The 26,810-nt window shown below is 43.5% G+C and overlaps 1 protein-coding gene across 1 annotated transcript in view; it reads left to right on the top strand.

The window, feature by feature from the left end:
- The window catches only part of SLC4A4 (solute carrier family 4 member 4), a 380,068-nt gene that overhangs the window by 56,681 nt on the left and 296,577 nt on the right, over positions 1 to 26,810 (top strand). Inside the window, exon 3 of the mRNA XM_062198724.1 lies at positions 15,220 to 15,399. Coding sequence (XP_062054708.1) covers positions 15,220 to 15,399 — 180 coding nt within the window. The remainder of the gene's footprint in view (positions 1 to 15,219; positions 15,400 to 26,810) is intronic.

Below are 26,810 nucleotides of genomic sequence, written 5' to 3'. Positions count from 1 at the left end.
GGGGCTATTCTGAGCACTGGGAGTTGAGTGTCGGGTTGCATTGTGCTGACCTCTTCCATGCCATTCACTGCATTGCCCAGAAACTGTGTACAGAGGAAGCACTGGCAAATTCTGCTACAGGAAAAGCCTTATTAAAAGAAACAGTGTATCCACACATTGGAAATCTTTAAAGCAATGCAGTGAGGTGTCTAATGGCTGATGCTTGCAGAGCAACTTGGTTTTCCTGGAGTAGGTGGAGCCCTTCCAGACTTCCCAGCTCCCTGCTTTTTTCTCCTTCAAGGCCTCAGCTGAATGCCCGCCAGAGATCCCAGAACTTGGAGCTCTGGAGCTGCCCCACCCTCCGGCTGCACAGTGGATAAATATTTAGGTGTAGATTTCTTCCCCTTTAAGGAAGTGCAGTGGGTTTTGGAAACGGGAATCAGACCTCTCTGCCCTTGGTGGTATACTAGGGGCTAAACTTTCAAAGCCACCTCTTGTCCTGGGTGCTGACATTCTTTCATGGCAATAAATGATAACAATTTGTATTTGGTACTTGGGATCGTGTCTTGCAAAGATCCAGAAATTTTGAAATAGTACACTTGCAGAAATTTTGTCTGTAGATTGAGTTTCTTTTTAGAGGCCTTGTAACTGGTCACATTATGAGTGGGAGTGCCTATGGTTTGTTTTATTTTATTTTATTTTTTTAATTTTTGACAGGCAGAGTTAGAAAGTGAGAGAGAGAGACAGAGAGAAAGGTCTTCCTTCCATTGGTTCACCCCCCAAATGGCCACTACGGCCGGCGCGCTGCACCAATCCGAAGCCAGGAGCCAGGTGCTTCTCCTGGTCTCCCATGCGGGTGCAGGGCCCAAGCACTTGGGTCATCCTCCACTGCCTTCCCGGGCCACAGCAGAGAGCTGGACTGGAAGAGGAGCAACTGGGACAGAACTGGAGCCCCAACCGGGACTAGAACCCAGAGTACTGGCGCTGCAGGCAGATGATTAGCCTAGTGAGCTGCAGTTCTGACCAATGGTTTGTTTTCATGTATTGTTAAAGCAGAATGGTTAAGGATTCCTTTGAGACTAAAAGTTCAAAACGTGCTCTATCACTGAACCATTACATATGTGAGTAGTTTAGATTTTGGGTATCTCTGTAAATGGGAACAATCAAACATGCTAATCATTATAGAGCTCTTTTGACAATTACTGAAAACAGTGTAGCTCCTGTACCTGGCATTGGGAATAGAAATACTTTGAACCACACTACTCTGCTTTTTTTCTTTCTGATGGATGCAGCCTCACAAATAATTCCCACCGATTAGCATCATCCTAACAATTCTAACTGGCCCAAGTGTCTTTTATTGGCTTAATTCATCTCTCCCACCTTCCGTCCTTTGCCTTCCTGACGGATGCTTCTCTTCTGCTTCTGATACTGGAAAGTCAAGCCACAATCGTCAAATGAAATTTTGCAAGGCCAGTTGTCTGTTTCTCTTTGGACTCATTCTGCTTCTCTCTAAGCTCTGGGTGTGAGATCTGATTTTCATAGTGAGACGGCTATGATACACACTGCTCCTAATTAGTTAAATTGCTTCTCTTCCAAAAAGGGGCATACTGACTACAGTTGCATGCAGGGTAACATACAGATGCTCGTCTAGCAAGGTCTGCAGTGTTGGTTCTTCTAGAAAATAGACTTGGGGGTGGTGCTTTCCCACCAGTGAGGAGGCTTTTAGAGTCATTTCGCTATGTGTGTGTCTGTGTAATTCCCTCCTTCTGCAGTGCGGTCTAGCGTTAATTCTGCTCCCTGCTATGTAGGGAGCTATTGTGTACTGTAGGTGCCAATTAAATGAGATTATGCAACAGTATAGAAATAATGCCATGTATTCTAGCCTGACCTACATATTTCTCCCATTTTTATCATCACAAGATTTGGAATCATTGGGGGAATTGAAGACTAGGCCTGATGAGGGTGAGTAGAGTAAGAATAGAATGCAGATCAATTGAGGCTCACTTGTTGCTGGGCCCAGCTTGCTGGGGAGATTTGTGTTGTTTTATTTTATGTTACTTTTTTGGCTGATAGCATAGAGGATCGAGGTGGAAGCCTGGCCGGCAGGGGTTCATGAGAGGTTCTCAACATAGTATCCGTGCGGCTGGTGATTGCAGGTGGGAGGAAAGGTGAAGGCAGTGAGGGTGGCGAGTGACAGCCTTTGAATCAGCAGTGTAGCTGACTTAAATAATTCCTTTCTCTGAGTAGCTGAAGAGCTTTTACAGCTGGTTAATTGTAGTTACCTTTTCATAGAGTCAGAATTAGAAGGCAGCTATCTTGAATGCCATAGCCAGAGCGCATCTTTACACTCTGCTGATTTTTCAGTGGGGAAATGGACCCTACTTAGGCCTGATGAGATATTTTATTTTCCTGCTGGAATGCTCAATAGCTTTTACCAGGCCAAAACTTCTGGGAATAAAAACAGGTTTTAAATTTTAGTAAGATTGGCCAACATATCAGTTGTAGAGGGCCAGAATTACGTATTTATAGATTGGTTAAATCACTGCCTAGGTCCCCAGTTGATTATTAAATTTTCAACAAGAAATTCTATCCCTACTGAAAAATACAGAAAATGTCTTTGATGTCAAATGAAAGGCCATAATTGAATCCAGTAGTACATGTATTTGGCAAATTAGCTTGGTATCTGATTATTCAGGTTTTTACTTGCTTTTATGCAGTGTGTGCTGTGATTCAGAGAACACAAAGGTAGACCAGGAGTCTCAGGATGTGTTTTTGCTTCTTACTCTGTGCTACCTTTCAGGGTGACAAGAACCAAATTGTCCTCCTATGGTTATGGTTTCTTCATGCAAATCACAGTTAAAAACCTAGCTGTTTATTTACCTACTAGAGATGCTGTAAGGCTTCTAGGATAATATGTGAAAAATACTTTTTTTTTTTTTTTTTTTTTGCAGCAAGCCATTGACAAATTGCTTTGTCTGAATTCCAGTTTTCTGGAACAAAGAATTGGAATTGGTATCATCCCATCTCCTAGTTTTGCTAGGAATATGAGTAAAGAATTTGATATCCCAGTCTAAACCCTCTGCATTAAAAACATTGCTTCCCTTGGACATAATCCTTGCCTGAATTTATCTTTCTGACCAACACTTTCTCAGCAGTGGTTGCTGTGACTGCAGAACACTTAGCAGACTGAAGGTAATGCTGAAACCTGGTGATCAACAAGTTACTTGCTTAGTTCCCATGTTAACTCTTACTAGCTTCAATATAATGGGTGGATAACGGTTTCTTTAAACTTACAGAAATGGTAGGAACAGTTGCAGGTATAATGTTGCTTTCTCCAGGCTCACACGTATCATTGAATGTGAAAACATATTCCAATTAGGAATATGTTAACTTAGGGCACAAACGAGCCAGCTATTATTTGAGGACACAAGATTAGTTGCTATGATAATTTAGAGATTGTATCATGTGTACAGGTGAGTTTCCATAGAAGACCGGGGAATATATCTCCCAAAGAATAGCATTAAGTTGAGACCCAAAGGGTGAACGGAATTAGCCAGATGAATGAGGGAAGTATTCCAGACAGGCATGTGTGAGGACCCAGAGGCAAGGAAGAGGTAGACCTATTTAAGAAACAGAAATAAAACTAATGTGGTTGAACAATGTGAACAGGGAGAGAGTAGCCTGAGGTGAACAGGACTCAGATAATTTATGGCCTTTTATGCTGTGCTAAAGATTCAGAACTTAATATTGAGTGTATGGGAAAAAGTGATTGTAGGAGGGTTTTAAGCTACAAAGTGATAAGACAAAATATGTATTTTAAAAAGGTTCACAGGCAGGCATTTGGTTTAGCAGTTAAACCACTGATTAGGATGCCTGTGTCCCATATCAGAGTTCCTCAGTGTGATTCCCAACTTGGCCTCCAATTCCAGCTTCCTGCTATTTCAGACCATAGAAGACAGTGGTGATGCTTCAAGTAGTTGGATTCCTGCCACCCATGTGGGAGATGTGGATTGAATTTCTGGCTCCTGGCTTTGGCCCTGCCCATTTCTTACCATTGTGAGCATTTGGGGAGTGAACCAGTGATGTGTGCTTCTTCTCTCTCAAAAATTAAAAAAATTCCTTTGGCTGTGGATAGAAGTGCAAAGATAACAATGGGGGCAACTGTTGCCATGATTCAATTGAAATGGCTTCTGGTTCTAGAGTGGGAGACAAAAGAGATGCAGACAGATGGGTTGAATTGCCAGGACTTACCATGGCTGGCTGGCTGGATGAAGTAGCTGCTTCTGGAGTTCTATTATGGAAAACTTGGTAGATCAAATGTTATTGTAAGATGAGAAACATTGGAGGAGACTGTTAAGGGATTATAGGAGTTCAGCCTTTTTGAATATATTGAGTTTGAGGCAACTGTGAGATAACCAAGTACAACTATGAAGCAAGAAGTTGGGTAGACAAACTATAGCTAAGAAGAAAGGACAGGGCTGGGGCTGGTGTTGTGGTGTGGCAGATTGGGCTGCTGCCTGCAATGCCAGCATCCCATATGGGTGCTGGTTCGAGACCTGGCTGCTCCACTTCCTATCCAGCTCTCTGCTATCACCTTGGGCCCCTGCACCTACATGGGAGACCTGGAAGAAGCTCCTGATTCCTGGCTTCAGATCGGCATAGCTGCAGCCATTGCAGCCAATTGGAGAGTGAACCAGAGGATGGAAAACCTCTCTCTTTACCTCTCCTTCTATCTCTGTGTAACTCTGACTTTCAAACAAATAAATAAATCTTTAAAAAAAAGAGAGAGAGAGAGAGAGAAAGAACAGGATGGGCATAGAAATCTGAGAGTCTAAGGCATGTGGCTGAGTATTTAAAACTATAATAATGGCTGACATAGTCTAAGGAGAGAGAATGGAGTGAGCAGAGGACTGGCCTGGGCTTTGCAGGTGCCAACATTTAAGAAGTAGTGAGAGACATAGGAGGAAATAGGAAGAGAAGGGAGCCTTTGAGGCTAAGAGAAGAGAGCTTTCAGTAAGGAGAAGTTAGTGGCAAACAGTGCTGAATGGTGCTTGAAGTTAGGTACGGTGAGGATTGCACATAGTAGCCACTGGACTTGGCAGGAAGAATGTAGGGTTGGTGGCCTTTTCTAGCGATATGGATGTCATGGTTAGGAGAGTCGAGCTGGAGGCGACTGAAGGGTGCTCAGGAGATAAGTAAATCATGAGAGGCTGGGAAGAGACATAGAGATGATGTTAGAACACTCTTAACTTTTCTCTCTATGTACTCCATTACAGTTGGCCAATTAGAATATTTGGAATTGTCATAGGACTTTTGCATTTGAAAAGGATCTTGGAGAAAATGGAGTTTGACATCTTCCCCTTATAGTCGGGTACATGAGCCCTGAGTCATAGAGAAGGTAAAGTGACTTGCTCGAGGTAATCATGGTAAGAGTCACAGTGAGTCCAGCCAAGGCCAAGGTTTCCTGACTCTACCAGAGCTGGGCTCATTCCCAAACAGGGTGCATGAGATTGGTTCCCTCTGGAGAGGGAATGGAATTTAGACAGGGAGATGGATGGGAACTAGAAGCACCTAGAAGAACAGGAAGTGAGGAGAACTGAAAGCAGAGGAATGAAAGATGTTGGAAGAGCCTGCAGAAAGGTGAGAGAGAAAGGTGACAGCAGCCTGGCTGGCTTTGTCATTAGCATGATCCCAGGCGATAATGGGGAGGACAGCCAGAGCCTCTTTATGTTCTGGGGCAGTTTGTGAAACTCAGGGTTGTCCATTTAACACTTTTTTTTTTTTTTTTGACAGGCAGAGTGGATAGTGAGAGAGAGACAGAGAGAAAGGTCTTCCTTTTTGCCGTTGGTTCACCCTCCAATGGCCGCTGCGGCCAGCACATCGTGCTGATCCGAAGCCAGGAGCCAGGTGCTTCTCCTGGTCTCCCATGCGGTTGCAGGGTCCAAGGACTTGGGCCATCCTCCACTGCCTTCCCGGGCCATAACAGAGAGCTGGCCTGGAAGAGGGGCAACCGGGATAGAATACGGCGCCCCAACCGGGGCTAGAACCCGGTGTGCCGGCGCTGCAAGGTGGAGGATTAGCCTGTTAAGCCATGGCGCCGGCCAGGGTTGTCCATTTAAATTTGTCATTCTGTGATGAGAAGACAGAAACATTTTGAGAGAATTATTCAGCTCCTCCCCTCCTCTCCACCCTCCAGGCAATTGCTAACTTGAAAGGATAAGTCATTTTTCGAGAGGCCGCGTTTTGCAGACAGTGGAATAAGGGGGTGAGAGGCCCTGAGACCATGCTTGTAAGAGAGTGGGAGAGGAAGTCTTCTGTGTCCGGGAGCCCCGAGAGTCCTTGTCTCTGTACCTTGTTCACGAGCTATCTGGCTTTAGTTGGTTTGCTGGTCAAGGAAGGGGATGAACTGGGTGATGTTTAGGGTGACTTCAATTCCAACAGTAAAATTAGGTGCTGCTGGGCCAGCAAATGCAGTCTTTCTCTTCTCTGGGTGCATGTGGAAAACCATAGTCATGAAGATTCTGGGACTGGGCTTAACTCACATACATTTCTCATGGCCCTTTCCATAGTGCTTGTTAATTGTTCTTGTCCTATGGTGTCATCCAGCTCTCCTTTACCTATATGCAGTATGCGAGGGAAGGGAATCTTGCAAACTACTATTAATATTTTATACTTGAGTAGCCATGAGTGCATTAACTATATTGTGGATTATTCATCTATAGCCGCCAAAGACTCTCCTTCCTCTTGTCCAGCCATGGCTTAGTGCACTGCAAAGAGAGACGCCATAATAGAGTCAGAGGTGGACAATGTGTGTGGAATGAGAGTATGAATGTGTGCATTTATGTGTCTTTCTAAGCTGCCTCTCAGGCTGTCATTGCAAATCCAGTTATCAATGACTGTTGGATTAGCCATTGTTTTGTATCTTCCAACCCTACTTCCCACTGAGTTGTGCAAATGGTGACCACAAGAGAAATAATGGAAACTGGCAGTTCTCTGTGTTTGGCTCATAGGTGGATTTTTTCTGACTGCGTGTGTATTGCACATTACCATTTAGCAGCTCTTTTGAGGTTCTAGGGGTGTCAGGATGAATGGAGGCGCGTGCAGAGTGGCTACTGTTTGCTCTTGCTTAAAGCATTGCCTTGCCTAGTACTGGCCTTCCACAGCCTTTTTGCTCTACTCTGCTCTGTTAAGTAAAGAGACCCACACACTTGGTTCTTGGGGGTTGGCATGCACTGTGTGGAATATCTGCAGAAACTGCCTAGAGCAGCGTGGAGATTGCCAGGCCTTGTATCTGGGCAGGATGAGGAAGGATTGAGGTTGTTGAAGGTGTTGCCTCTGTTGAACACTTACACTCTGTACAAGGGCTGGCATGTGCAGCAATGATAAGCCACATCCTATAACACAGGGATCCCATCTGGGCACTTGTTCAAGTCCTGGCTATTCTTTTTTTTTTTTTTTTTGGACAGGCAGAGTGGATAGTGAGAGAGACAGAGAGAAAGGTCTTCCTTTTTGCCGTTGGTTCACCCTCCAATGGCCGCTGCGGCCGGCGCACTGCGCTGATCCGAAGCCAGGAGCCAGGTGCTTCTCCCGGTCTCCCATGCAGTTGCAGGGCCCAAGGACTTGGGCCATCCTCCACTGCACTCCTGGGCCACAGCAGAGAGCTGGCCTGGAAGAGGGGCAACCAGGACAGAATCGGTGCCCCGACCGGGACTAGAACCTGGTGTGCCGGTGCCGCAAGGCAGAGGATTAGCCTATTGAGCCGCGGCGCCGGCCAAGTCCTGGCTATTCTACTTTCAATCCAGCTCTCTGCTAATGTGCCTAGAAAAGCAGCGAAAGATTGTCCAAGTGCTTGAGCCTGGCCCAGCCTTGGCTCTTGTAGCCATTTGTGGGGGTGAACCAGTGGATGGAAGATCTATTTTTATTAAATTTTTTTTTGGAAAATCTCTTTAGCTCCCTGTCTCTCTGTCTTGCCTTTCAAATAAATGAAACAAATATTGAAAGAAAAAAAAAAAAAACCTCTGTACAATGGCTAAAGTAGTCTACTGAGGGCCAAGTTAAGATAGGTCTGATGTTGGTTCTTTTGCCTTGCTCAGGGTGAATGTTCTGGAGAATGGAGAACATTCACAAGTTTAGGGCTTTAGGTGGGTGGGAGAGTTGTGCCCTGTTTTTTCCCTCTTTGGAAAGCAAGCAGAGAAGTAAGATAACATGTATGGAGCACCTTTATGTACAAGACATAATTTAAGGTACTTTTTCACTTGGATTACTAGAGGTAGTTACATCTATCACTCCCTATGCGCTCTCTCTCCTCTCTTTCTATATGCAGATTATATAGAGATATAGTTATCTATATATTGATTGAGATAAACATATAGAGATAAACATATGTATAAACATATATATAAACATATAGATATATTTTTACCTGTAGATATGGATTCAAAACAATTTGCCTGAGCAAAGTTAAGATTATTTTGGAGAATCAACCTTTTAGATTGTGATGTGCTTCAGGAACTGCAGTTTATGTAGCATCAGCTGATTTTTAGTTGTTTGCTCATGAAAGAGGCTCCCAAAATACCTTTAAGAGGAAATTCTTTTTTTCCCCCTAGCCTAGATATTTTCAAATATTGACGGTCATTGAACATATACAGTTGTCTTTCTTTACAGATACTCATTAACTCAGACTTTTTAAAGCATCCATCAGTTTTAAACCCTATTACCGTCACAAATAATGGAAGCTGCCATGGAAGCTTAACTTTGGTGTGTAGTCGTAGGGTCCTCTCCTCTATGTTATCTGATGACTGTCATTAGAACTCTTTTGTTAAAAATGAGCACTTGGAAGGCAGATGCACAAAGTTTGCTGAGCCAAAGGACACAGAAGTCTAATTGACAACCATCAGCTTGCCTCCCTGAGTCCTTTTCCTACATCTGTTTGTTCTTGCCTAGAGATTGTTGTCATTGTTGTCATCATCATCATAACTAAATACTAAATATTAAAAGTGCTGTGTTCAGTAAACACTAGATAACAAGCTGAGTCTTATCAGTCTTCCTTGGAGAACCTCAGGTTGCCTTGAGGATTTCTTGGAGGCATTCAGAATACAAAATTCCAGTGCAGTTCAATGGAAAGAGAAATGCTCCTTGTTTTTCATCACTTTTTACTATTTCTTTGTATGCCTGATCCTAATTCTAATTGGTAGCATTCATATTAAAATAGATTACCCATTGAACTAGGCATGTCATGTAGTGGTCAGACACCAGTTAAGACACCTGTGCCCCATATCAGAGCACTTGGCTCCAGCTCCTGACTCCAGTTTCCTGCTGATGCATACCCTGGAAGGCAGTGGTAATGGCTCAAGTAGATGGGTCTTCGCCACCCATGTGAGAGACCTAGATTGTGTTCTTGGCTCCCAGTTTGGGCCCTGGCATAGCCCTGCCATTGGCAGGCATTTGGGGAGTGAAGTAACAGATGGGGAGTGTTCTCTTTCCCTCAAATAAGTAACTAAATTAAATAAAAATTATCAGTATTCAAAATTATCTATACTTAAATCATATTTGTAATGTGTAACTATCTATCAGTAAACGTATGTATTACTTTTCCTATGTAAAAAGTTGTCCCTATTCAAAATATAAAAATAGGAATCATCCCTTGTTCTGAGCAGTAGTGTGTATGTAATGTCTGGACCCTCATGAAAACATTTCATAAAGGGCTGGCTTACTCTGTGTTAGCTACAAAAACACGCCATGTCTATTGAGGGGGTTTTCTTTTCATGAGCTGCTATTTATGCTCCAGTAAGTTAGCAAGGTTCTGTTGATTATATCTTATTACAGCTGCCCATGGACACTCTCAGAGATTTGTGAATATTAAACTAACACATTATTTGTATTTCATTTATTAAAGTCTTCAGGATTATACATTCTGGTCTATTTCTCATTATATAAAGCACCGAACACAACATCCATGATGTCTGGACTTGATACTATGGTTCTAAGTTTTCTTATGCATTTACTTCTAATTGAGGTATTTTTGGGCTAAGAAGTAGTCTTTGCAGTGTCTTTTTATAATCTCTGTCACTCATCCAGGGTCTCTGCCTCCTCTTCTGCATTTTTCTTTTAGTAATTAAAAAAAAAAAAGCTCTTTCATTTTGCTTCCCCAACATCCCTCTTGGCAATAGCTACAACATGTGTCAGACATCTTGGCATAAAAGCAGGTTCTGTTAGATAAGCCAGGGAAGGCAGTGTTTAACTTATATTTTGGGAATATTGCTGATTAGTTCTGAAAGAATGATATAAAGTGCCACGTGTTGTAGTTTTTGCTTTGCACTGGAGAGAACAGAAATTCAGTTGTTTATAGAATGAGCAACAGTGTGGATACAAACCAAATTCAGAATGTCTCTCAGTGTTTAATTAGAGATGTATATAGAGGCTAGAGAGAGAGGGTGGGCTGGCTTGAGGTGGGGAAAGGTAGGATTCTGGGTAAAGATTTCCCCTGTCCTTTGATGATGAATTAGAACATAAAACTGACCTCTCAGGTTGAAAAAACTTCATCCTGCCCTATTCAGTTGGATGAAGGGAGGGTAACAGTTGAACAATTGGAAGCATAAGATGAGTGTAGAAAATGCATGTCATTGAAGCTAAAGACTCACTCCACGTTGGTCTCAGGTTTGTCCCTTTGTAGTGGTTGCCATGAGGAAGGAAGTACAATCATCTATGAAATTTATAGTACGGATGTAGTGTGTACCAACAGCACTGTCAACGAAGTGAAGAGGCACCCAACTATTCTGGATGTTGACCTCAGAGAGAGAGTTTTTGTGTGGAATTTTATGAAAAAGACAACATCCTTGACTTACCCCAAACTGGCTTTTGTACCTGCTCAGTGGGAATAATTGCAAGATTGCATAAGGTGATGGATGTAAAAAATCTGACACACTGGTTAAATGATTTGTAACTATCTATATATACAGTAAAAACAGTAACATGTTTCTTAAGAAGGAGCTAATAGATCCATCTTGCACATAAAGGCTCATGTTATAAACCATGCAGTCATCGGTAGAATTTTAGACCCAGCTGGTATAAAACTCTTTTAGGACTTGAGGACTTAATTCTGAAAGGCTCTAAGTCATCCTTGGTGGAAGCATGGGTACCTGTGGAAGCCACTGTCACTTGAATGGCTCCAGAGTTACTAAGTGTTAAGAGTTCTCTGTTTGCCTGAGAGCTTTATAACCCCTAATGGGAAGTATGCAGTTAGGTGAGACCTGTCTCAGGAATTGGGAGAATTGGGTGTGATGGCTTCACAGGTATGTTTTGCTTGCAGCTGGGGTGGAGCAGGTGAGCATGGGAGGAAACAGGAACTACGTGGTGATGACTCCTGATAGAGATAACCAGAAAGGCCACGTTTCACCCTAGTAGTCCTGGCTGCAGTATGGATTGTGTGATATTTATCATTTGTTGGGGACTTGTACCATCTGTCAGGGAAAGGCACGAAAGGTATTTATTTGGACACATGATACTGAGGCCAATCCAAATCAAGGCTGGAACAACCTTTGACTGAACACCTTAAATGAACACTGTGAGATATAGATTCCAGTAGTTTTATTTTAGTTTTCATTTTGAGTTGCAGGAATGTAAACTTTAGTTTAATGACATCTAAGATAATCACCCTTTTTCCTTATAAATTATAACTATTTAAAATCTTTTCCTTTTTTCTTTTTGTTATTGTTGGAAGAAAGCTTTCTTGAAATTTCTACCAGATAATTTTTTTTTGTCAGCCTAAAAATTCCCTTAATAGAAACAGGTAACTGTCCCTGAGTCTTTGAGCATCTTGCTGTTTTATCCACTTTTGCTGGATGGGGAAACTTGTCTGTCAAGTTTCTGCTTTTCATTTTCCATGTAAAACAACGCTATACCCTTAACCTGTGGCTTCCCTCGGAGCTTGCAGTCATTATGTGAGTTGCAATTTTAAAAATAGCCATCCATCTTTGTGACACATCCCCGAGACAGGTGCAGCTATTGTAATGACAAGTAAAGACTGAGATCCACCTATGAGAATCTCAGCACCAGCAGCGGATTTTTGACAGTGAGGCTGCTGCCCTTGCAGCCCATTTGATTTCGGGTATTTTTGTTTCTTGGCACATTACAGCTTATTCAGTATATACCTGTGTCTTTGAGAAGGCTTGCCTCCCTCTCTCCCACCCACCATGGCAGAGAAGCTGGGATGGAGGGAGGCCGAGAAGTAGTTGATGAAGCTGCAGATGCTGTCCCTGAGCTCCTAAAGGTCCACTTCACCTTCTCCCCCACCTGACCATGAAGCGGAAAGGCAGCATCCAGTTTCCAGCAACGTGGGGGGGAGAGGGAGAGTGCTTTGAGCTTGGAATCGCTCAGTTCACGGCCATGATCGCCTCTGGTACTTCATGGAGGGGAAAACTCTTCCTTGCTCAGGGACTGTTCTGTTTAACCAGGCTGTAATGATATCTATAAGATGTTCATAGCCATGCAGGTGCCAGAAAATTGTAGCTTCCCAAGGCCATCCCTGAGAAGATAAAAATGCCAAAGAGAGGTTGTAGGGCCAGGAGTGCAACCGACAGTGACTGCGGATGGACATGAGGGATCGTTTTTGGCTTGGTGGAAATGTTGTAAAGTTGGATTATGGTGATGGGTGCACAACTCTGTCAGTGTACTAAAATCAATGAATTGTACCCTGATGCTGAGTGGCCTTTATGGTTTGTGAATTATACCTCAACAGAGCTGTTAAAAAAATGCCTGAAGCTGGGGATGGCTTGGGAGGAAGGCCTTTTTCTGCTCAGTGTCTGGGCCCCGGAGCACCACACAGTGCAGCATGGTCTCTGCAAGCTTCCCTGCCCATTGCCGTGAGCAGAGGAGGAGCTGGAGACTGCAGGGACAAGCTGAGCTGACCGCAGGGAGGCTGCCTGGTAACGTGACGTGAACACGATGGCGCCATTCTGTGACGATCACAACTCAAGCTAGGTTCCAAAGGACAAGGAGCCTGCCTCTCCAGGATTTGAAGGCCTACTCTCCCAATCACCCAGACTCTCATTGGGTTGACATCAACACTTCACAGCCATGAATCTGACCTTAAAATCCTATCTGTCCACGTAGACTGTCTTTTAAATTATTTGGTTGAGTATGCAGAGTTTGGGTAAATACAGTAAAAATGCTTTCTGTTTAACATCAGTGTGACTAAATCATTCATTGCCATTTTTTGCTTAGTTGTCATAATTTAGTAAGATGTAAAAATTTTTAATGTAATAGGGTTTTTTTTTTTTTGTTAATGTGATAGGGTTTTAAAAACTTTTCCAGCCCTTTGTTTTATATGTGTGTGTGTGTGTCTGTGTGTGTTTGTTTGTGTGTGTGTATGTGTGTGGCATTTTCCTAATTTCTGAATGAAGGCAGCCAACTTTCAGTGTTTGAGTTCCAGAAGAAATTGATTAGGTTTGCTTTACTTACATGTTTGAGACTTGTGATAGAGCTAGACTACTTCAATAACTAGAATGCAGGAAACAATTGACACTGTTTCTTAATTCACATTGTTTTTGAGATGTTTCCTACTTCCTCGTATAATAAAGGTTTCCCATGAGAACAATCTGCTTGCAAATAATTAGGCATGATGAATTTCTCACTGGCGCACAGTTCGTGTGGAGAATTAGTTTTGCTGTGTGTTGTAGTAGATGGCTGTGTGTGCGTCTCTGTGTACAGGATGTTGGATGGGAGGGTTTCTGCTTTATCTAAAGATGCCTCCTGCTTCGTTCCAAGCACCAGGTACTTTCTTTTGAACACTGGTCCATTCATTTAGGGCTATCTGTTCCTCCGTTGGAACCTCTTTCTTGAAGCACTGTATGATTCTTCTTTATTTTTTAAAATTTTTACTTCCTTTCACCCTGCCAGTTTAAGGAGACACCCATGTGAGTTATGATGTTTTCAGATCTGCTTGATGAGTGACTGTGAGAAGCAGCACACAGCAGTGTGTGCACACACATGCTGCCTGCTTGTGTAAGTGCATGTAGGCCCATGACACTGTAAAGTTGTCACCAAGGGATACTTCCAGAAATGGGAGAGGAGTCTCACAGGCGAGAGAGCCTCATCCAATTTGGAGTTCAAAATAAAAACATGTTCAGGTGACTTTTGAAATGGTGGGTCCCACTTTCAGAAATGATGCTGTGTATAAAGTGAGAGGAAAACTTTCCCAGGTTTAAAAAGATGGTGTGCAACTTTTGAGCTCCTTTTTTTTGGTTTGTTTTATCAGATTTTGTAAAAATAATACCAGTTGTCAGCCTTGCAGCTTCTTCCATTTAGAGAACAGAAACCATTTTACCATCTTTTTCTCTCATGCCCTTCTCTTCAAGGCAATTTTTGCTGGGCCGGGTTTATTTTTGTCATCCCAACAACCAGTTTTTAGAAACTTTTGGAAATGAAAAAAGAAAAATGAGAATGGCACTGTAGCTGACATTCATTTTAGCTGTTTCCTAGTGTGAACGTTTGAGTATTTCTAAAATCTTCTCTCCGAGGATGTCTTATTTTTCTCAGTTTGTCCCAGTTTCAAGTCTTTCTTCTGCTGATTGGGTGAAAAGAAAGTTTTCATGTAAAACCTGATCCCCAGCAAAACGACATTTTGAACTTTGAGTTACATCTTTATTCTTGTGGCTCCACCACCGGGTTTCCAGTACCTCCTTCAGTGCAGTCATAGGCTCACGGGAGGTTGGACTTGAAAGAATCCTCTGGGGAGTACTCAGTTCAAGCATCTCATTATATAAACGATGAGGTTGAGGCCCAGAGTGGTTAAGTTACATGCTACACAATAGCAAAAAACAAAAAACAAACAAGCAAACAAAAACTACAAAAAAACACAAAACAAAACAAAACCAAAAAAAACAAAAAAACCCAGACACATGCTCAAGGTCATATAGATAATTGATGGCAGATGTGTGACCAGAATCAAGAATTCCTGGTTTCCAGTTCAGCGTTCCTTGGTTTTTCTGAGCAAAAGTAGTCCATCTGGGAAGAACTAGGTTACACACTTGCAGAACCCCAGTGCTAAGCAACAGGTTGAATCGCTTGGTAGCTTACGGAAGATTGAGAGGAAGCTTTGTTTTTTTCCATTTTGAGGTTGCCAGGTCCAGAATGGTAACGTTGAATCCATAGACAATTTCTTTCGATTTGCAGATCTCGTGCAGTTTGCACGCATCAGAGAATATGCTTTGAAATGACTGGTGATTCGTGTACCTCCCTTAGGCCACCACACCATCTACATCGGGGTTCATGTACCGAAGAGCTACCGGAGGAGGAGACGCCACAAGAGGAGGACAGGGCACAAGGAGAAAAAGGAGAAGGAGAGAATCTCCGAGAACTACTCTGACAAATCTGACGTGGAAAATGCTGACGAGTCCAGCAGCAGCATCCTCAAGCCTCTCAGTGAGTCTCCCGTGGGCTGGTGCCTCTGTCTCACACTTTTTTAGTTTCTTGGAATCTTGTGGTTAATGGGGAGGGACTCAACCCCATGGGGATGGGCTGCATCACAGGCTTATGTCTGAGGGGTTGCTTGTCTTGTACTGGCAGCTTGATCTAGGAGGTCATCTGGTAGGATTCTGAGTTAATTAGAAAGATCCGACAGCCTGGAAGCGTGTTGTATTTTCTACATTTTGATCAGTGAACTACGTGTTGCGTACGGTAGTTAACAAAATCAGTGGTTGCTGGATGACTCTGAAAGAATGATTTCTGCATGGAAATAGGTTCTGTTGAAGCAATAGGTGAAGGTGAAGGTATATGCATAAAAATTTATGTGCTTTTTCAGATAGTAGAGTTATAGGAGACCTTTAACCTGATCATGGGTCAGGTCAATGCTTTATGAAAGAATAATGAAGAAGCATCATGCAAATCAGAGAAGAACGCAGAATGACCCAGGCCTCGAAATGTTGAGCATCTTAGATACAATGCACTGGATTAAAGTGTTACTAAGAGCAGAATAACAAGAGGTCAGAGAACACCTTGGAATCAAGCAATGGGGTTGACTGTGTGCTAAGGCACATATTTATGTTGCTTCTTGTTTCTGTTAGCATGGGGAGTATTTGGCTATGTGGGTAGCCTTGTGGCTGAAGTGAGAATGAGTATGCGCAGTAGTAACACATGGCATTTTGGGGAGATTTCCCCAAAAGGACTTACGCAGTGACAGCTTTTCACGTTGGCAGAGCTCTGCGCGTGTTCTCCATCTCTATCTGTGCCACAGTTATGGAAATAGGGATGCTGCAATAAAATGCATTATGGGTCATGCAGATAAAGCTCAAGTTCAGTTCACAGTCCGGATTAGCACAAGCAGCTCAGGGGTGTTGAAAACGAATTTACAGAGTTAAAGAGGGTGTGAGGTGTGAGTCTTTTATAGCCTCACCGTGGAATTGAGCAGGTGGCTTAGGAAGCGAGGGAAGTGCTGTGCTGAGAGGAGCAATGCAGATGGACCAGCAGATTACAGCTGAAAGGTTGGAGGAGAGTTGGGAGATGGACCACTACGTTAAAATTGGAAGGTGTTGGAATGCATGTGAGGCTTGGAACAAAGAGCAGGAGACTAAAGTTAGGTGTTTTCCCTTGGAGTGTTGGGGGAAAGACTTTCTGAAAGAAGGGATCCTTCATGGATCTATGAGAATAATAGGATCTGCTTTGTGCAAAGTCCTTGAAATGCACAACATAAGGTATAAAAATGTTACAGTTATTAATATGGACCTTTCAAATAAAGTGCTGTGGTTTCTTTCTACTTACGATCTGTTTTTGCAAGACCTGAGCTAGTGTCAGTGAGGAACCCATCATAGTGCACGTGTCATTTTTTTTTTTTTTTAATCTCTCTGGTAAGTTGTCTTTCATTCTGCAATTTAAGAACAAGATCGCACCATGACTATATATGTATTACCAAGGAAAGAGATGCTCTCCTAAGACAAAAGGGCCAAGGGGTTTTGAGATGATAGCTTATGTACCAGGAAGGGCAATGGGAACAAAATGCCAGGAACACTCAGATGAGTAATAAGGAATAAACAGATCAGAAAGAGACTATGCATTGCCACAAAACCCTGTTGCTTTCTGTGGCATCTGGGGGCCAGTCTGAGTCCAGTGTGTAAAATAAACAAGGCAATCCATCCTCTGTATCCTTGGAGCTCCCCTCCTGGGAAATAACGCATTGCGTTGCATGTTTGGTTTCTAAGGAATCCTACAGAGAAACAGTTGTTAAAGACCAAATTGGTAAATGATCATAAGGATATTATTTATGAATTTCCAATTTATAGTTTTTCCTGCTGGTTGGTAAGTGATGCTGGTCAGTAAGTGCCTCTGACATATGTGACATGAGTCATCCAATCTGACAAGCAGGACCTCTTAGAAATGATCATATTTTCTCTGCCACATATGATGCAAAGTAGATAAAGTGGGCCCTGGTTATCGGCTGTGGTTCTAATTAAAACTCAGAATTGTTGCACCAGATATTGGAAGACATTTAACCCTGAGGGTTCTGGCACCAACATGGCAATAAAACTGTGATAGGAAAATCTCCTTATAGAAACAGTTACCCAATATACCATTATGATCTTTCCAGAATAGCCACATATAGTGTCTGTTATCTTTGGATGTAAGGTGTTTGGGTTACTTTTAGCTATAGATACAGTGTGACCCATTGACACGATTCCCGCTTGTGCCTAGCACAGCATCATGTGACACTTCTAACTTCTGAAATGAGCCAGCCACATATAAATAAGAATTCTGTGAGAGTCGTCAGTGATTCTTCACTCCCTTCCACCTCCACATGAGTCCTTCAGTGTTAGTTCTGCTTCTAAAAGGCGTCCAGATCTGCCTACGCCTTTGCAGCTTTGCTATCCATTTTGGCCCAAAGAATTGTCCTGTGCTGCTCAGACAGCTGTCGCAGCCTCTGCTTCTCAAGTGTTTCTCCACACAGAGCACATTGACCATCATGACGCATAAGCCAGGTCATGTCATTCCTCTGTTGAAAACTTCCAGTGCCATTAGAATCAAGTCTCAGTTGGACCTCATGGCCCTCAGCATCTCTGCAAGCCTGCATGGTGCCATTCATTCTCTCCTTACCTGGTTTATTCCAGTCACAGTGACATTCTGGGTCTTCAGCGTCAAAGCCTTTTCTGCCTCAGGGCCTTTGCACGTACAAGCCCATCTTCCTGAAACGGTCACTCTATTCTTTTCCTTGTTAACTTCTCTGTTCCTTCCTGTTCCAGCTTTTAAATTTTGCCTCTTGAGAGAGGCCTTTCCTTCTTACTGTCTCTAGGTAGGTTCTCCTGAGTTATTCTTTCTGTGCTGTGTACATGTTTCCTTCTCAGTGCATGCCACAACTTGTGTGATTTTTGTGAGCCCACAGCTTTGCATGGTTGTCCTGTGTACTCTCTTGTCTCTGGCACCTAGGACAGTGCCTGGCAGTATGAGCTCAGCATGTGTTTGTTCAAGAGTGCTTGAATGAGTGGGTCATTACAGAAGAAGAACGAGCATTGCTTTTGTCTAAATATTTCCCACTTGCTAGATGAAGATCCAGTTCGTGTTCTGGTCTTTATACCTGGCACATCATCTTTATAGTTCTCCCCTTTGCCGTGTAATATCTGGTTCTAACCATTAGGTATCCCTCACGGGGATGTGCCTCAGGATTTCCATACTGCCAAACTGATATTTCAGTCTGAGCAGATGACTCCCGAGCGTGTGGAGCTGCTTGCTACCCACAGGTGGCAGAAGGAATTGATCCGCGGGGCACGGCGACTCAGGATGCACACTTCAGAGTGCTCTCGATTCTGCAAAGAACCAGAGCAGCTCCTCTTCAGAAGCCTCATCAAAGAGGCATAGGACTGGCTAAGAAAGGGCATCGCAGCCAGCGCTGTGGCTTAACAGGTTAATCCTCCACCTGTGGCACCAGCACCCTGGGTTCTAGTCCCGGCGGGGGCGCCGGATTCTGTACTTGTTGCCCCTCTTCCAGGCCAGCTCTCTGCTATGGCCCGGGAAGGCAGTGGAGGATGGCCCAAGTGCTTGGGCCCTGCACCCGCATGGGAGACCAGGAGAAGCACCTGGCTCCTGGCTTCGGATCAGCATGATGCGCCGGCCGCGGTGACCATTGGAGGGTGAACCAACGGCAAAAAGGAACACCTTTCTCTCTTTCTCTCTCTCTCACTACCCACTTTGCCTGTCAAAAAAAAAAAAGAAAAAAAAAAGAAAAAAAAGAAAAAAAAAGGGCATCACGGAGAAGAAATAAGCCAGTTTTCTTCCAGTATTCGCGCACATCAGGAAGATGACATAATTAACAGGTTCATTTAGCTCATCACAGAGATGCCTTTTCTTTGCCCCACGGCTCTGGTGTCAAGGCAGGGCTTCTAAAAAAGCGCACGTGCGTTTGATCCTTAAGCATTTGCAGCACGGAGGAGGAAGCCAGCCAGCCTCACACGCGCCTGAGCTCGCAGCAGCTCCAAACCATGGCGCAGCTGCTGTTCCCAGCGTGGCGTCAGAGCTGGTGTCCCAGCCGGGGACGCAGAAGGAAACATGTGTGAGAGTGGGGGACACGGAGCCTGGGGAAGCAAAGTGAAATGAAGGAGCAGGCAGGAGGAGAGACAAGGGAATGAGGAGGCGGTGCCGAGGAGGCGGGAGAGAGAAAAGTTAGATTGTGCCTTTCTTAAAAATAATCCTTTTGCCTCCTCCACCGTGCACTTTTTTTCCCCTTAAGTTAGCAGCTGCCATCCTCTGCGGGTTGCCCAAAAAGTAGGTGGGAACACAGTCCTGAGGGCCCTGGAAACCCAGCCCGGCTTCCTCCCCTCGCTAGTTTGGCCTCTGTACCTCTCACTTTGTTCGTGTCTTTTGGGGGCATCCCAGGCCACTGGGTGTCTGCAGAGGCTCTGAAGATGGTGGGCAACGTGAAGAGACAGAGTGACGGACAGAACGGCCTGCAGCATGGGGCACTCCTTGGCAGGCTGGCACACCCATCAGTGCTCGCAGGTGCCGAGGGCAGCTCGTGTACAGATCTTGCCCGCTTGGGGTTGTGGCGCTAGGTATGTCACATGGGCACTCATTCAGTTCCATGGCATTCGTTTTCAGCTCTCTGGACGTGTACCAGAGCTGACGGATTTATGCTAGTGGACATTGTTCTGGAAGCCTGGGACAATGGGTGCCAGTTGGTGATCCGGTTATATTCAGGAAACTCAAACAGAGAAATGGGCAGCTGCTTTTGTGTGGTGCTTCCGGGTAAATGAACGGAGCAGCTTTTCCTACGAGCCAAGAATACTTGGTGTTTTGTCATTCGACTTCCCTTTTTCCCAGTGCACACCCTTGTGCCCTCTCCCTGGCCTGACCTCATACTTCTTGGTACATTTCGATTTTTCCTTGATTTTTAAAATGTTTTCAGGTAAGACCTTTGATTTTGATATCATAAAGTAAGATTTCTTTGATTTTGTAGATGCTCTTGGCATATTTCAAAAATGAATCTGGATGCAGGAGAGAAGGGAATCTTTGGAATGTAGTGAAATGAAGTAGGTACATCCCTCCTCCAAAAAACAAAACCCAAACACAAAGGAACTATACTGTCTCTTTCAATCTCTTCTTGGTTTTTTTTTTTTCTTTTGCCTTAAAAGTAGGAGGAAGTGCTTTATCTTTAGATCTGAGAACAAAAGGTTTTTATATTAAGAAGTAATTGAGGGGCCAACCTTGTGGTGCAGTGGATTAAGCTGCCGCCTGCCACACTGGCATCCCACAGGAGTTCTGATTTGAGTCCTGGCCATTCTACTTCCAATGCAGCTCCCTGCCGATGCTCCTGGGAAGGCAGCAGAGGATGGCTCAAGTCCTTGGGCCCCTGCTGCTCCCATAGGAGACCCAGATGAAGCTCCTGGCTCTGGCCTGGCCTGACCCTGACCATTGCAGCCATCTGGGGAATGAGACAGCAGGTGGAAGATCTCTCTCCCTGTCTCTCTGTCTCTGCGACTCTGCCATTGTATAGTTAAGATCACACATTCAACCCAGTGCACTTGAGTGTGAATCCCAGGTCCTGTAAGCAGTGCAACCTTGATTATTTTCTTAGCCTTTTTGTGCTCCAACTTCCTCATTTGCAAAAGGAAGATATTGGTAAAATTTAGTGATAGTGTTTTGCATATCAAATGAGCACTTGTTAGCAATAATAATTTTGAGTTATTCTGAACACCTCCCCAGACTCATCTCTAACCATCCATTGTGTGTAGGTAATGGTAAAAGCTTTAGGCCAAAACTTTGTAGAGATGATTTCTTTACGAACAATGATCTCTGTTCTTTAGGCTCTTCTAGCCTTTTCTGCCACAGATTCTCACTATGTGTTTTGGTTTGTCTTGTGTGCTTCACAAAGTACCTGAGACTGGCTACTAAAAGACAAGAAGTTTCTTTAGCTTACAGTTCTGGTGGTCCAAAAGCATGGTGCTGGCATGGGCTTCCGGCGAGGGCCTTATGGCGGCTGGCATCGTACTGCGGGAGTGTGTGGGAGATGATCATATGGTGAGAAAGGGGGAGGAGAGTGAGCTAAGGAAGCTCGTTATAGCAGCCTGCACGCGTGGTAACTAGTTCAGTACCATGAGAGTGAGAACTTACTCCCAGTGGAAAAGCAGAATCCCTTCTGCAGATGCTGCTCTCATGACCTCATCATCCTCTCTAGTCCACACACACATTTTTTTCTTTTTTAAGAGAGAGAGAGAGCTCTTCCATCCAGTGATTCACTCCCCAAATACCCGCAACAGCCAGTGCTGGGCCAGGCCAAGCCCGGAGACAGGAATTCAAGCTCATGAGTGACCAAGGAAACTAGGGTTTCAGGGGCAGAGCTGGGATGTGTTGTGTTGCTCTTTTGCATGAATTCTGTCGCTAGTGTGTGGCTCTGCTTACCAGCGTGCCCTTGAATTCAGTCAACCAGTGGAATCCCCACGTTTGGGTTCCCGCAAGCAGTGAGCTCTTCTCTCTGTCACGAAAAGCATCTCTTTCTGGCTCTCCGTTGGGTGTGTTCTCAGTGAAATCAATCTGGTTGAGAAGGGCTGTTGGGCGGGACAAGTCAGGAATTTGAGGCATTGTGCTGAAAGGAAAAATGTCTGGTGTCCTTGTGTTTTTGGTGGCACTGGGTTGGCTCAGTAAAAATCTGTGTGGTACAAAAAGTTGATGTTTATTCCTCTGTGGTGCTGATGGCTACAAGACGACTGTGTCACAGTGCGTCTGCTTTCCCTAGTTAACTCTACAAACCTCTTAAGGAGCCTCGCATTTCTGAAATGCAGCTCTCCTGAAGTCCCCTCAGAGTACCCTACAAATGGCAGCTCTTACCCTGTTACACTCCCCATTGCCCGTTGCCACGGCTGTTCTATTCCAATAGCTATTCCATTTTATCATGCCATGAGATGTTACAAATTGTGCACTTACGTGTGTCATGGGAGAATTGATGTTGTTGTTATTTATAGTGGCTCATGAGTTCAGGAGGCCTCAGAAGGTTCTAGTTTACTCCAGGTGCTGGGGTACTCAGGGCTAAAAAGAGATTGTGACTTGGAGTGGAATGTGGGGGAAAACCACAACAGTGTGTGGAATTTAAGATGCAGAATATACTTTAGTGAAGTCAATGGGGTATAAATGACTGACTGCCATAAGCGTTACTACTTCAATGGAAGGTAGGCACAGCCTGTCTGGGATTCAGGTTTACAAGACAGGAAGCAGGAATGCATGAGTGTGAGTGTGTGTGTGTGTGTGTGTGATTGGAATGCACTGGCAGAATGCAAGACACTGGCAGAGGTCTTCTTGGAATGCTCTTCTGTTTAGGAACATTTTCATATAGGAGGAAATAACTCTTGAAGGATGTGGGTTCTTAATAGCAGGGATTTAAATCCAGGGCTTTATGAGAGTGTGCTGTGCATGTATGAGTTAGGGTGAGGAACCATGGGTATACACTATAAATAAATTCTCCAGAATTCTCCATGACCACAATCTGGAGGCAAGAATGTTAGGTTCTTTTAATAACTTTCCCATGGACAGAAGTCTTACTTGACTTTTCATCATACTTGTATAGGGATACTGTGTGTGTGGAGTCCCATTTTCCCGGCTGTCTATAGACTCAAAATCTTAGTGATCCTTGATTTCTTTCTGTTCTTACCCCTCTCCCCATAATCGGCCGCTCACTGGGTCCTACTGTTTTTTTCTTCACATCTTCTGTTGTGTCTGCCCCTTCCTTCACATTCCCAAGGCAACAACTTCTTAATTGAGACTTCAGCCTTTAGGCTCTTCCTTGGGATAGAAGGAAGTTATTTCTGACCAGGCTGCCAAATAGCTAAACTCTCAGTTCCTTCAAGCCTCTCCTTAATTGTAAAAACAAACAAGCTTCTGATTACTTGAATCAGGTTCCCATCACGGGATCCCTAGATGCCAAAAAGTAAACTGACTTGGTCATGGAGGATCATTTGCTACTTTCAATATGTTAAGTAGTTGAATGATAATTATGTTTACACTCTCTCCGAAAGGCCTATTTAAGATCACTTATACCAACTTGTAATGGCCTTCCCAGTTTTTGAGCCCTCACATTAAGTATTAACATGTATCACACACTTTGGCTCCTAGACCTACAATGGTACACGTGGTGATGGCGGACCTCTTTCCTTCAAGGTGTGCCATCTTATGGTTACAGAGTCAAGAGTGGGGCAGTATCACTAGTTTGAATTATGTTCCTCAATTGCATACACTTTTTTAATGATTTATTTATTTATTTGAAAGGCAGAATAACAGAGAGGCAGAGGCAGAGAGACAGAGAGGTCTTCCATCTCCTGGTTCACTACCCAATTGGCAGCAACAGCCAGGGCTGGGCCAATCTGAAGCCAGAAGCTGAGTGCTTCTTCCATGTCTGCCCCATGGGTGCAGGGGCCCAAACACTCTTGGGCCATCTTCCACTGCTTTCCCAGACCATAATAGAGAGCTGGATCGGAAGTGGAGCAGCCGGGTCTCGAACCGGTGACCATATGGGATGCCGGCACTCCAGGCAGCGGCTTTACCTGCTATGCCACAGTGCTGGTCTGACTGTATGAGTAAATCAGGTGTTCAGAAACCACTTGGTAGAGTATCATAGTCTGGTCTACCCAAGAAAATAAACTGGAGAGGAAATATTGTATACCTAATTGGAATTAAGTACTGTCTTGGTGATAAGAAATATTATTCCCCAACCTATATCCTTATTGAAATGTGTTTTAAGCAACTGAAGAGCTTTCCAGTGGGGTGATTTGAATAATGCTGAGATGAAAACAGAGAAGTCCAGGAAAAATATTTTTTCTTATCCTATAGATTTCCAACTTTGCTTTACCATAACTGATTTGCACACAAGTAAAAACAGAAACTTCCCATGTTTTTAAAACAGAGAAAAAAGCGCTATCCAGTGTGTACTTTCTCTCCTGGGGAAAATATTGAAATGTGTGAAAATATGCAGGTCAATGTAGGAATGCAAAAATTCTATTTAAGGTGGCATTTCTTTACAGAACCATACAGCTTGCTAGATTGGAATAAGCTTGCATTTGACTATTTATTTTGAGTTCACATTCCACGGTGATGAGCGAGGATAGTGTATAGAAGACGTTACTTAGGATAGTGAGACAGGCTAATTACTGGATGTGTCACCAAGGCTGTTTGCGACTTTCCTTGCAAAGAGAACTCAGAAATTTGGTTTGTGTGTGTGTACCTTGTACATGCACAGGCATAAAGGTTGAGGTCAGGTTGCTTTCAGAGATGAATTTAGATGATCTGTAGACATCTGTCTCAGAATTACAATTTGCTGATTCAGAAATGAGAACATCTCTGGAATTATTTATTCTTTTGCTCTTTGATGATTAAGCTGAATTCCAGTTTCTCAAAAAGCATAATGCCCTTGGTACCTGTATTGAGAAGCCACTTCTGGTGATGGTGGTGTTATGATCCAGCAATTTATGTTAACATTATCTCTTGTCAGTTACCAAAGTTTTATCACAAAGGCCACAAGAGAAAGCAATTGTAGTTAATTGATTCTACTTCATTTATGAAGCTTTGGGAAGGAATAATTTAAGAGCAATAGAAAATGTGACTTCTGGATGCAAATTTATGATCAACATGGGCCATATAGCTAGTTGTTTGTTCAAAACTGAAGTTATTTTGATCAGAAAATAGGGTGATTTCTGTTGAGAAGGCATGGGAATAGCAATTTCTATTCTAGACATTCACTGCAGAGCACCCAATACTCAGAACACGTGCAGAGTAATTATGAAATCCTAAATCAGTTGTCTCTCATATGAGGATACTTCACAAAGTTTGTGGAAGATGAACTTAAAATATAATTTTCTTTGGGTGCAAGTTTTTTTTTTTTGGAAATCCTTGTATAGGAAAGGACTTCACAAAGTTTGTGAAAAATGTGTTATGAAAAAACTACAATAGATTTAAAAATTATTTTGCACCCAAATAAATTTATATTTTGGTTCTATCTTCTCATTAACATTTTGAAGTACTCATGGACTTTGTAACTTTGTGTGAAACTACAGAGTACCAGAAGCAGACAAACTAAGCATTAGACACAAGACCTCAAAAGAGATTATAAACCATTTTTTCTTCCATCTACACACAGCTGTGGCTCATACTCTCCCTTTCTCCTCAATTCATAAATATAGATTCTGAGCAAAAAATACTGTGGTTCGGAAGGATTGAAGATAGGTAACTGGTGTCCCAGTGGCTGCTTCAGATACTAACAGAAGCTTCTGAACAGCATGGAAACGTGGCTGTGGAAACCATTCTCAGCTATAGTTTGTATGCTTAAACCAAACTTGGAAGGTTTACAGGTTTTTTTTTTCCCCTGATGAAACTGACTTTGGAACTTTGTGCTACAGTTCTCTTTAAGATCCTTAAATTTAAGTTCTTTAAAATTTATTTTCACTTTTAGGGCCTGCGCTGTGGCACAGCAGCTAGAGTTGCCACCTGTTATGCCAGCATCCCATATGGGTGCCTGTTCATGTCCAGGCTGCTTCACTTCCGATCCAGCTCCCTGTAAATGGCCTGGGAAAGCAGTGGAGGTTGGCCCAAGAGCTTGGGCCCCGCCCACCCTTGTGGGTGATGGAGAAGAAGCTCCAGGCTCCTGGCTTCTGCCTGGCCCAGCGCTGGCTGTTGTGGCCATTTGGGGAGTGAACCAGCGGTTGGAAGGTCTCTGTGTTTCTCCCTCTCTCCCTGTAACTGTGACTTTCAAATGCATAAATAAACCTTAAAGAATTTATTTTCATTTTTAATGGACTCAATAAGTATACATATGTACAGCTACTGTGTAATATTTCAATATATGGATATGATGTATAATGGTCAAGGCGGGATAATCAGCATTTCCATCACCTCAAACGTTTGCCGTTTCTTTGTGCTGGGAATATTTCATATGCTGCCTTCCAGCTCTGTTGAAACATACAGTCAGTGTTAGCTGTAGTCACCCTGCAGCGCTGTAGGGCACTAGAACTCACTCGTCCCCTCCAGTGGTATTTTGGTGTTTGTTATCTGTTCTCTCTTCAACATTCCTTCTTCCCCTCCTGTTTTCAGCCTCTGGTGACCTCTGATCTACTTCCTACTTCAATGAAACCGGTCTGTAAGCTCCTTTTATTCTGTGAGTTTATGAATTCTCCTGACATGTGTAAAGCAGTGAATATAATGGGGCACAGTTGGAGATCTCCTCTGTGCATTTTTGTATCCTGGAAGAAGAGGCAGAGGTGGTTTCTGGGTTTGGCAGGTGGAGAGAATGATTGATTGGTGGTGGCAGGAACTTTTAATTTCATAAAAGGTGCATAGAAGTTTAGATGAAAAAGAAATCAACCAAGGGCAGTGTA

Source organism: Lepus europaeus, chromosome 8 (genome assembly GCF_033115175.1).
Source record: "Lepus europaeus isolate LE1 chromosome 8, mLepTim1.pri, whole genome shotgun sequence".
NCBI classification, from domain to species: domain Eukaryota; kingdom Metazoa; phylum Chordata; class Mammalia; order Lagomorpha; family Leporidae; genus Lepus; species Lepus europaeus.
This window is presented reverse-complemented; position numbering and strand designations above follow the sequence as displayed.